The sequence below is a fragment of the Thunnus maccoyii genome, chromosome 8 (assembly GCF_910596095.1).
Source record: "Thunnus maccoyii chromosome 8, fThuMac1.1, whole genome shotgun sequence".
Lineage (NCBI taxonomy): Eukaryota > Metazoa > Chordata > Actinopteri > Scombriformes > Scombridae > Thunnus > Thunnus maccoyii.
The window spans coordinates 34273835-34286232 of NC_056540.1; the positions used below are offsets into that span (position 1 = coordinate 34273835).

A 12398-nucleotide genomic window follows, 5' to 3' on the forward strand; every position below is an offset into this window, starting at 1 on the left:
ACATCTGGAACAAGTTATTTCAGTTTGTTTTAAAATCAGATCAAACTGAAACTGTTTAAAGGGTACATTGAAGCTGCTACTTTAAAGTTTTGTTTTGCATTTTGACAGAAACATAATTTGTTGTTTTTAGGGTTAAAATGTTTAATTTTGTGTTTCATGATTCTGTTGCCAAATAAATAAAACCTCATAAAAAACTCCAGAGGTGAAGAAAGTTTTATTTTACAAAACGTCCCAATAATCCACCAACATAAAAATTCAGACATAAAACAACAAAGTTCAACACATTCAAAGTTTCTTCTGTGTGAAGATGAAAAAAGGTTTAAAGGAATAGTTCAGTATTTAAGGAATTAACGTATTTAAAAATACACAAACACCTTTTAAAGATCAGTAATGAACACATCCTATCTGTTTGTTTAATCGTTAACATTTTGACCAGATGATGGCGCTAAATGAAAACTCAGATCAAAGTTATTATTCTTCATCCTGCAGGAAACATGAAGGTGTGAAACTCATTTAACAGCAATCTGTTCAATAGTAGTTGAGATATTTCAGTCTGAACCATTTCTACATTCATGCTGCTAGCAGAAGTTATATTTTAGGACTATTTCCTGACAAACAACAGTGTATCCATCCGCTCAGGACGTCACTGAACCCGGCTGTTGTTGGTCAACAAATAGTTCCAGGAAGCAACTCTCCCAAACACTTGACACTGTTGTTTTCTTTTTACAATTTTGTTTATCAACAAATTATATGTTGATAATGTTCCTTCAGAAATATCACATGATGTATTTTTAGACTTTGATTATGTATCTCACAGTGTGTCTGTAGAACATGAATCCAATCGATCAATCTGATCAATAAACACCATCAGAACTGATCGTTTTTGAGTCGCTCGGACAAAAACCCAAAAAAGTTTTATAGTCGATGTAAAAAATAAAAACGGACTTTAACTGACGTCAGTTGTGTCGTCACAGACTTTCTGAACTTTAAAGATCCTCCGCACATGTTTTAAGAATATAAAAATACTCTGCTTGGAATATAATGTGTGTCTGATGTCGGTTTCCCATGAAAAAAGATTAATTTATTAGTTAAAAGTTCTTCAAATGACATCTCATCCTTCATTAAACATCCAGAATGTGTAAATATTTAAATATGTTTAGTTTGCAGAGTTGAACTGCTTCACTGTAAAGTCCATTCTCAGTGTTTGTGCTCTGGAGGCTTCAAGTTTCCACATCACACTTGTGTAAGTCGCATACTGGACCACGACTGGCTCCAAACTGGTTGTGACGTGACTATATTTTATACATTTTATTAAACATGAAGGACTAAATGTTTCTAAATGTCCTCCACACTGCCAGGAATTAATCCTGGTGGAGAAATACAAAATCCATTTATAAGATATTTAAATAGTAAATTAAAAGAATTAAATAGAAACATAGTAGATAGTAAAAAGTATTTGCAGATAGACTTTATTAACATCTTGGATCATAATGTTGATGATGAGGATTTGTGTTTATCTATACAAAAAATAGAGGAAATACAAAAGTGACTTGCAATTATACAAAATAATACAAAATAATAATAACGGCTATGGTGATAATAATAATACCAAACTGGAATCAATTTATAGTGAATATTTAAATGAATATTTACACAGAAACTGAAACCAAAAACATAAAACCTCCTTTCAATACAAACTATTTTCAACAAATCCAGATGAATTAACCAAAGGAATAAACAGTGACACCTGCTGGCTTTAATCACACATGACAGCTGAGTGCTGATGATGCACAACTTATTTAGAAACAGTCAATGAACAACAGCTGTCAGACTGAATGTGAGCTAAACACATTAAACTGACACTTTAAACAGTCCTGAAACTGTCAAATACCTTCAATCTACTATATGAAATTAGATATGAATTAATATGCACACACACAAAAATAAATGGAGAAAACTAACATCAGCTACTGATCATCATGAACTTTATTCTCTACACAGGAACTAAATAAACACTCCAGAGAAAAACTAAATACTTCCTGTATGTCAAAAACACACAACAGCTCCTGGACTTCTCATCTCTAATGCTGTGTTCACATCATATGGGATGGATGGTAGAGGCGGGAAAGATTCCCATGTTTACAACTCGCCAGCGTTCATGTCACACAACAAATCAAAATGGCTGCATCATTACAAAGTTGGTGGAATGAGGCTCAAAAATATTGTTATTGACAATAATCCCCCATATCCAGTAAATATCAGAGCTTTCAGCTTTTCCACTTCATAATTACCACTTGAATGTTGACCTGAATTCTATTTACAAGTCAGAATCTCATAATTAGCATCATTCCAATATGATATGAACGCAGCATAAAAGCAGCCACACTCCAGCTGCTGAGCCTCAGCCTTCACCATTAGAGGTGTTCATTTAACCAGCCAATAGGAGGCCTGTTGTTCTGACCATCATTTGTCATGTGATCTCTAAATAAGTGAAGGAATCAGGTAACATAGTTACTATGAAACTACCAGAAGAACTACAACTAAACATTGTGAAGATCCCATTCCCATTATCCCATTACAGTTCAAGCCTTTCTAATACACTAACAACAGAAAACAACAACAACTGGACTCAGTTTATCATTTGATTCATTTTACAAACAAACTGTCAATCATGTGGAAACCATGTTTACATTTACAAGCAGTGAGAGATCATGTTGGTACTAAATACCATCAGCTGTGTGTGATCCTGTACAGACTGAACTATCTGGTCAGCAGTGAGAAAGTTTCTCTAACAGGAGGAGACTCTTCCTCCTACGGACGACGCAGAGACACTGAACCATACCAGAGTGTAAACCCAGCATACAGAGGTTCAGTGAATGTGGTGTTGAAGGTGTGGAGGTGGATCAGTGTGTCAGAGGAGACTCTGTAGAAGGACAGAGTGCCAGCAGGACAGTCCACATACACTGCTACTCTGTTAAACATAGAGGAGGAGGAGGAGTAGTGGGTGGGGGAGGCGGGGGAGGAGGAGGAGGAGATGGATGTTTCTCTCTTATTGTGACGGACATAGTAACCACCATCATTAGAGCAGCTCAGACTCCAGGACTGCTCATTCCATCCACACAAACAGTCATAACTGTCTCCTTTCCTGCTGATTCCTCTGTAAGTCACTGATATACGAACTCTTCCTCTCCACTCGACCTCCCAGTAACAGCGACCAGTCATATCATTTCTACACAGCAGCTGAGGCCAGTTATCAAATCTGTCTGGATGATCAGGATATGACTGATCCTCCTTCACATATGTCACCTTCCTGTTGTTGTCAGACAGTTTGAGGAGTCTGTTTGCTGTGTTTGGATCCAGTGTGAGTTGACAGAAATCTGATGGACAGAACGAGACACAATACAGCTGCAGTTATTGATCTATCATCTGTTTGATGATGACATCATCCTCATCCTCAGTAGGATGTGAATGAGTGATGTCACAGTTTGAAGTTTGCTTTGTTTTCATGAATGAAATGAAAAACACACTTACACTTCCTCGGACCTGGTGTCAACCATCGGACTCCAGCAGGCTGCAGCCTGAAAGGAGGAGGGGGGTCAGAGCAGCACGTTCTCTTTCAGCATGCAAACATGGACATGATATTACTGCTGCTCCATTATGGCAAAAATCATAACCACGATTATTTAGCATTATTACTCATTGACTTTGGAAACATTGTGCATCTATTTAAAAAAAACAACTTGTCTTTTTAACCGTGGATTTCCTTGAACAATAACAGATGCAGACCAGAGTTTGACGCTAGACTTTTTTTGACGGCCAACATGTCCGTTAATATTTCAGAATTACGGCCATACAGAACAAGTCTGGACATATGTTTAAATAGCCATATAATATCCTACATTTAAACAGCAATAAAGCACAAAAACACAATGCTCTGATCCAACAAATGTATTTTAGTCAGCAGAATGAACTCTTCACAAACTTTGTGAACTGAGAATATAGGCTACAACAGTAAAATAAAACTAATAGCCTTGGTGTTCTTAATTAAATGCAGCCATGCAGGCAACCTGCAGCTGCAGCTCCACCACCACCTCCACCTGTAGCAGTCCTGTGAAATGTCCTGCCACAGCCTGCAGATTTATTTTTATTTATTTATTTATTTTTGACTCTGAACGCAACAGTGCCCTGCATGCTGCGACAGCCAGGCACGGTAGAAGTATAGAGAGAGAGAGAGAGAAAGAGAGAGAGAGAAGAGAGCCATCAGCCAGTCCGGTCTTTATACCAGGACCACCTCAGCTTCAGGACATATGCACTAAGAAAATTAGACCAAACCAAATTATGATGAAAGAAAAATAAAAACACAGAGATTACTGGACAGAACTAACAAAACCCCAGAACAAAATGGAAACATACGTAACCCTAAACAGAGACACTGTGGCATCCTACCTGACCACAGTGTCTGATAGAAAACTGAGAAGAACATTGACTAAGTACAGACTGACTGAACACAACCTGGCAGTGGAAGAAGGTCGGCACAGACAGACCTGCTGCCCAGAGAGGAGAGGTTGTGTTCTTACTGTGCAGCTCTACCAGAGAGCTGCACTGCTTAACTCACTGCAAACAATATCAAAATATTAGTAGAGAACAATATTTTGCAAAAATAATAAAAAATATTCCTCTTCCTCTATCTAAGTGAGTCGGAGAGACTTCCTGTCCTGCTGGGAGAGAGGGAGGACTGCTGTAGACTGACAACGAGATTTGTAGCAGCCTGTCATGAGCTCCACAGCTCTGTTAGACCCACATGGATAATAATTAATGTTTATTTATTAATATTTCATTTATTGTATGTTTTATATCTTATGTTACTCTTACCTACCTTCTCCATGCTCTCTTGTATTGTTATTGTTTATTGTTTTTGTTTGCTATGATTGTATAGTTTGTGTAAATATGCTTTAGCAATGTTGTATTGTATGCAGTCATGCCAATAAAGCCAATTGAATTGAATTAAGAGAGAGACAGAGAGAGAGTAAGAGAGAGAGAATATATATATATAACTATTCACTAACTTAGACCACGCCATTTGTGTATAGTTTAAATAGTTTATTTGATCAGTAAGATGATTCAGGAAGGAATAAGATGAGGGGCAATGGATGTTAGGGTCGAGGGAACTGAGCTGAACCGAACTGAACAAAGAGAGAAACAGACAGTAGTTGGCAGTTAAACGTTTTGTCTGGTAGCAGGTGCATTTAGCATGGCTAAATGACTGAGTAGCAAGATGGATGGTGGAAAAAAGAGCAGAGAGGGAGAGAGAAAAAAGAAAGGCACTTGCAGGAGATGCCACTAAATGCCGCCAGGTTAGCCAGTAAATGAATGTGCTAGCTAGCTAATGTAGCTGTTACCAATGCGTCATTGTGTCCAGTGAATGTTAAAGTGGCCAAGAAACTTGACAATCAACAATCAAAGTGGTAGTTCCCTTTCTAATTTCCTCAAAAACATTGATGGCATAATTGGCATATCTAGTCTACTTAATGTGCTCAATATTATTTGAAAATTGCATGCATGAAAATTCATGCATTATGATGAAAATTTCAGTCAGTGAGTTCATAGTTTGAGCTCATAATTTAGAATTATTGAGACAACACAACGTCTTCTGTCACTGTTCAGGCTTCTGTCATTTGATGAAACTTAAAGATCTGCATTATTTAATGTTTGCTGGTAAAAGGGCTATTTTAACCTGGGTAACTGTTAGTGTTTATCAGTAAACGGAGTAGGGTATTGTGCTCTTGCTCTGTTCTTTGAATAGGTGGAGAGAGAGTTTTTAACTGTATTATATTGGTACATTAAAAGATATGCTGTGCTGTGCTTTTGCTTTTTTTTTCTTCTTGAAGGTGGAGAGAGAAGCATTGGTGCCACAGTAGTACAGAAGCCCACTACTTCAGAGCAACCTGCAGGTACAAGACACTTTCAACTTTGTTAGTATATTAGTTGTTTATTTAGTTATTTATTATTTAATAAATATTGCTTAAAAATTAGTCCTTCTGTCATATGATATGCACCTTTGGTTTTATTTGAGGTTCATAACAATACATTGTACTAAGCAGTTGTTGGCTCATTAGTTTATTATTCATGTGCATAAAATTCACCAGAATGCATGAAAACAAGTCTTTGTAATTAATATTTTCCTAGTGGGGACCCTCAGACCCCCCACTTAAAAAGTGGCCTGACTGGGGCTATATTTCGCGCTATATTTCCTGGCCTGAATGATTTTCCCAGTCCGGCCCTGCTGCATACCCTGTAGTTACTCTGTAACTAAATGTAACAAGGGGGGAACTATCAGTGCTTTAGATTACAGTCGACACACCCTGTAATTACCCTGTAACTAAATGTAACATGGGGGAACAACCAACATAATTTACTCTGTAACTACAGAGGACAATGTGAGAATAGTTTGTTTAAATTTTACATGCCTCAAAACATGGAAGAACAAACTAAATTAACTACACAGTTTGCAATCAGAAGAGTATATTAACCATATATATGCGTTCTGATTCATACCTTATGTTTTATCTTTAGCCATATTTATATTGGCTATAGCTATATTTTTATTTACTGGGATGAAAGGAGACTGTGCACAGAGCTGAAAAAGGATAAGCTTGCACCTTGAGGAATCGCAATGCCGGACAAAAACAACTGCCAGGGAGAAGACTTTCAACATTTTAATGACTTCAGAATTGTCAACATGTTTACACACAAGTGACATCTTTGGTGGGTGAATTCTGTCCGCCGATGGTAGGCAGAGCTAAGCTCACCGGGTCGTACATACTCTGTAATAATGGTAGTTAAAAAATAACTACAGTATAAGTAATTTGTAAGTTCCTAAATTGTTACCCCCTTATTCAATAACTTCACATCTTGTTCCCCTGTACCTATATATATATATATATATATATATATATATATATATATATATATATATATATATATATATATATATATATATGTATATATTATTATATGTATTGGTACATACTCTACTGGTACACTGTTAGTGCAAAAGATTACACCATAACTATGGAGTAATTACACTGCACATTGCAGGTTATAATCTAAAGCGTTTCCCTTTTTCTTTTCAGAGTCAGCAGATTATATTCTGAACAGATGACAGGACTGTTTAAACTGATTCACGCTAACAAACCTGTCCACTTGTCTGTCCATACCTGAGAGTGTCCAGTCTCCAGCGTGGATCCTCCAGTCCAGCAGACAGCAGCTTCTCTCCTGAGCTTCCTGGATGATTGTAGCTCAGATCTAGCTCTCTCAGATGGGAGGGGTTGGAGCTCAGAGCTGAGGCCAGAGAAGCACAGCCTTCCTCTGTGATCAGACATCCTGACAGACTGCAGACACACAAAACAACATACATATCACATGATCTGATTTCATGTGTTTATTACTGTCATCACCAATGTGTATCTGTAATGTTTAGAGTTAAACTTAATACTTTCAGTCTTCCTGTAACCTTAGTCAACATGATGTTAGAGACTGCTAACTCATCACTGCATAAAAATAAGTCTAAATAAAAGAATAGTAATATAAGAACTGAATGTTGTGGGAAAAATAACAGTAAGAAAACATTTCTGACTCCATTCAGTTTCAGTAATCATCCAGAGTTTTAAGTTTGTTTCAAAGAAAAGAAGAATTAAATGGTGGTTAACCACATAACAGCTGAGGTACACTGTCATGTCACCATGGTGTGTAAAAATCACTATCATCCCAGCACAGATACTGCTCTGAAATCAAAAGAAACTATAACTGTTAAAAATCTCTTCACTGAATAACTGTCTGTATGTGTTTTACTTTGGGCCAGTTATACCGTTCTCCAATCAGTTTTTGGATCTTAAAACTCCTCTCTGGTATTTCTCCAACAGCAGAGACAGAGCAAAACTAATAAAATTGTATAAATAGAAAATTATTCACAAAATATAAATACACAGCTGGTCTGAAAGTAACTTGAATAGAGAAAGGTCCAGGTGTGTATCTACTCATATAAATCCCAATTTAAATGGTCATCAGTTCAGCAGGTTGATGAATCCTGACCTTAGAGTTTTCAGTGTACAGTGTGGACTCTCCAGTCCAGCAGATAACAGCTTCATTCCTGAATCCTGAAGGTCGTTGTTGCTCAGATCTAGCTCTCTCAGACTACAGGACTGGGAGCTGAGAACTGAGGACAGAGCTGCACAGCTTCTCTCTGAGAGGCTACAGCCATTCAGTCTGTGGAATACATTTAGAAAAATACTTAATAATTAATTTTTCTCTCCTCTTGAAAAAATCTATTTGAATATCTTTTCAATAAATCAATAAATCAATCAATAAATAACCACCCTCTACTTACAGAGCTTTGTTGGAGGCTTTGACCACTGGCAGCAGCCTCAGAAGAGCTTCCTCTGAAGCAGAGTATTTCTTCAGGTCAAACACATTCATATGTTTTTCTGATGACAGTAAGATGAAGACCAGAGCTGACAGCTGAGCAGGAGACAGTTTATGTTCGGCGAGGTGCCCTAATGTCAGGTACAGGTGGATCTCCTCCACTAGAGAACAATCATTCAGTTCATTCAGACAGTGGAACAGGTTGATGCTTCTCTCCGTAGACAGATTCTCACTGATCTTTATCTTGATGTACTTGACTGTTTCCTGATTGGTCTGTGAGCTACTTTCTGTCTGTGTCAGCAGACCTTGGAGGAGAGTCTGATTGGTCTGCAATGAAAGACCCAGGAGGAAGCGGAGGAACAAGTCGAGGTGTCCATTTGGACTCTGCAAGGCCTCGTCCACAGCACTCTGGTAGAAGTGTGTCTCTGCAGATTTGTCTTTTCCTGTTTCAGATTTCTGGGATGTTGTTTGTTTTTTTAACAGCAGATTGACTCCAGACTTGATGAATGTCAGATGGACATGAAGAGCAGCCAGAAACTCCTGAACGCTCAGATGGATGAAGCAGAACACCTTGTCCTGGTACAGCCCTCTCTCCTCTTTAAAGACCTGTGTGAACACTCCTGAGTACACTGAGGCTGCTCTGATATCGATGCCACACTCTGTCAGGTCTGATTCATAGAAGATCAGGTTGCCTTTCTGTAGCTGCTCAAAAGCCAGTTTTCCCAGAGACTCAATCATCTTCCTGCTCTCTGGACTCCAGTGTGGATCTGTCTCAGCTCCTCCATCATACTTGACCTTCTTCAGTTTGGACTGAACCACCAGGAAGTGGATGTACATCTCAGTGAGGGTCTTGGGCAGCTCTCCTCCCCTTCTGCTTTTCAACACATCCTCCAGAACTGAAGCAGTGATCCAGCAGAAGACTGGGATATGGCACATGATGTGGAGGCTTCGTGATCTCTTGATGTAGGAGACAATACTGCTGGCCTGCTCCTCATCTCTAAATCTCTTCCTGAAGTACTCCTCCTTCTGTGGGTCAGTGAACCCTCTGACCTCTGTAACCATGCCAACACACTCAGGAGGGATCTGATTGGCTGCTGCAGGTCGTGTGGTTATCCACAGGCGAGCAGAGGGAAGCAGTTTCCCCCTGATGAGGTTTGTCAGCAGCACATCCACTGAGGTGGACTCTGTAACATCAGTCAGGATCTCATTGTTGTGGAAGTCCAGTGGAAGTCGACATTCGTCCAGACCGTCAAAGATGAACACAACCTGGAACTCTTCAAAGCTGCAGATTCCTACTTCTTTGGTTTCAGTAAAGAAGTAATGAACAAGTTCTACCAAGCTGTACTTTTTCTCTTTCAGCATATTTAGCTCTCTGAAAGTGAATGGGAATGTGAAGTGTATGTCCTGGTTGGCTTTGTCTTCAGCCCAGTCAAGAGTGAACTTCTGTGTTAAGACTGTTTTCCCAATGCCAGCTACTCCCTTTGTCATCACTGTTCTGGTTGGTTCATCTCTCCCAGGTAAGGCTTTAAAGATGTCTTCTTGTCTGATTGTTGTTTCTGGTCTGTCTGGTTTCCTGGATGCTGTTTCAATCTGTCTGACCTCATGTTCATCATTGACCTCTGCAGTCCCTCCCTCTGTGATGTAGAGCTCTGTGTAGATCTGATTCAGAGAGGTTGGGTTTCCTGCTTTAGCAATCCCCTCAAACACACACTGGAACTTCTTCTTCAGGTTAGACTTGAGTTTATGTTGAAACATGGCAGGAGATTCTGTATGAACACAAAATAGAATCAATGAATAAATTAGTATTAGTAAATATTTCAAAAGACTATAAATATATTTTCCTCCATCTCTTGAGACATCATTAATGTCTCATTTATTCATCATGTTAAATCTTTATAGAAATCCTCTTACTGTTCTGCAGACGGTCAGCCAGCTCCTCCTGCTTCATTCTCCTCAGGAAGTGCAGTATGATCTTCTGGAATGCTTCTCTGTTGCTCCTCCTCTGCTCTTCCTCCTCACCGTCCAAAACCTCCTCATCCTCCCTCTGACTCTCTAAGCATTCTGGGTAATCTGAACTCAGAACCTTCTGAATCTTCTTCAGCTCGTTCTTCACAAAAGTGACGATGTTCTCCTCCAGCAGCTGGAACAGAATACTATATGAATGACACAATCAAACTGAAATCATGAGGGAAATATTAGATCCATGTTGGTCAGACTGACAATCCACTGGTCTACAAAGTGCAGCATGGAAATGATTGTGACCAGAATAGATGTAAAAGTAGTTGTTGTACATGCACAGACCATAAATATGGAGTCCAAGTGTGTTTGATGCTGCTGGGCAGACTGACCACTGGGAACCTCTGAGCTCTCCTGGTCCACTCTGTGGAGGAATCATGAAGAATGAGCTCACATTATGTCTGTCCACACAGAGAATAACACAGGCTAAAGGTCCATCAAGTGATATTTGGATGTGAACAGAGAATCAGATAACTCTCTGTAGTGGTAAAGCTTTACTAGTCCTGCTGATCCCACTGAGAATCAACAGCTCAGTCTGTTTGTAGCTTTCCGCTCAGTGTTTTGCTTCATCAGTCAGTTTGGTTTAGTCCCAACAACCCCCTTGAACTGGGCAGCTCCCAGTATGAAAATTACATTCAAGTGTGAATAAGTGAGAAAGTCGGCAGGTGTCATGTCTGAGGTTTTTGAAGTCTTGTGTTTGAGCAGGTTGAGGAGTATTTAGTCATGTCACACCCTGTCTGGCCTTCTGGTGTTTTTGTACTCTTTGTGTTTTCTTTAGAGTTTGTGTTTTCTGGGTTATGGTTTTCTGTTGCTCTGTTTCCCTTGTGTGTTCATGTACTCCTCCACACCTGCCCTGCATTTGGACTCATTAGCCCTGCCCTGCCCTGCTCTGTTTTTTCCACACCTGCCCTGTGTTAGCCTCATCATCCCTGCCCTGCTCCCTGTGTTTCCTCAGCCAATCGGCTCCCTGTCTGTTCACTTCCTCTCCTGAGTTCTCCACCCATCTCCCCACCTGCACCTCATCCCCTCGTTAGTTCAGTTTCTTTTTAAGTCCTAGTTTTCTGTTCAGTCTTTGTTGGATCGTTTGTTATACTTATTCTGTTTTACCTTTACCTACCTGCTGTCCTGACCTTCGCATAATTAAAAGAAGATTTCTGTCAACTCTGCATTCTGGTCTCTGCATTTGGGTCCATTCCTGCTAAACCTTGTGACAGAATGATCCAACCCAACATGGACCCAGCAGAGACAAACCATTTCCAAGGAACCCGTCTGGCATTGGGGGGACCTTGCTCAGCCAGACGGGCCTCCAAGCCTGCCAGCCACCAGCACTGTCATTCTGCTCTCACGCCTGACATTCCAGCTGAGATGACTCTGTTTCAGTACTTCTGTTATCAAGTATCCAAGACTGCAAATAAAGATTCAGATAGCCACCAGCCTGCTTCTTGGCCTGCAAGTCCTCAGCCTCCACCCCAGACTGCCTACCACCAGCCTGCTCCCCAGTCAGTTAGGCTTGGATTTGCAAGCCTGCAGCCTGCCAGTCCTGAGCCGGCTCCAGCCCTAAACCCCTACCTTGGCACCCGATTGGCTCTGGGAGGCCCTGAGAGTGCCAACCAGAAGTCAGGTCATCAAGGCAGACAACACCACCACTCCTTGGGTCGCCTTGCTACCATGCCTGTCCGGCTCAGGGCTAAACCTCCTGTTCCTGCTGGCGTGCGGCAACCTCCTGTTCCTGCTGGCGTGCGGCAACCTCCTGTTCCTGCTGGCGCGCGGCAACTCCCCTCCTTGGCTGAAGCGCGGCAACTCCCCTCCTTGGCTGAAGCGCGGCAACTCCCCTCCTTGGCTGAAGCGCGGCAACTCCCCTCCTTGGCTGAAGCGCGGCAACTCCCCTCCTTGGCTGAAGCGCGGCAACTCCCCTCCTTGGCTGAAGCGCGGCAACTCCCTGTCTTGGCTGAAGTGCAGCA

The 12398-nt window shown here is 40.6% G+C and overlaps 1 protein-coding gene across 1 annotated transcript in view; it reads right to left on the minus strand.

The window, feature by feature from the left end:
* Nucleotides 1-2247: 2247 nt before the first annotated feature.
* The window catches only part of LOC121901528 (NLR family CARD domain-containing protein 3-like), a 481268-nt gene continuing 471117 nt past the window's right edge, over nucleotides 2248-12398 (minus strand). Inside the window, exons 5-10 of the mRNA XM_042418364.1 lie at nucleotides 10333-10561; nucleotides 8387-10187; nucleotides 8092-8265; nucleotides 7218-7391; nucleotides 3532-3578; nucleotides 2248-3377 (exon numbers count right to left, since the gene is read on the minus strand). Coding sequence (XP_042274298.1) covers nucleotides 2812-3377; nucleotides 3532-3578; nucleotides 7218-7391; nucleotides 8092-8265; nucleotides 8387-10187; nucleotides 10333-10561 — 2991 coding nt within the window. The 3' untranslated portion in view covers nucleotides 2248-2811. The remainder of the gene's footprint in view (nucleotides 3378-3531; nucleotides 3579-7217; nucleotides 7392-8091; nucleotides 8266-8386; nucleotides 10188-10332; nucleotides 10562-12398) is intronic.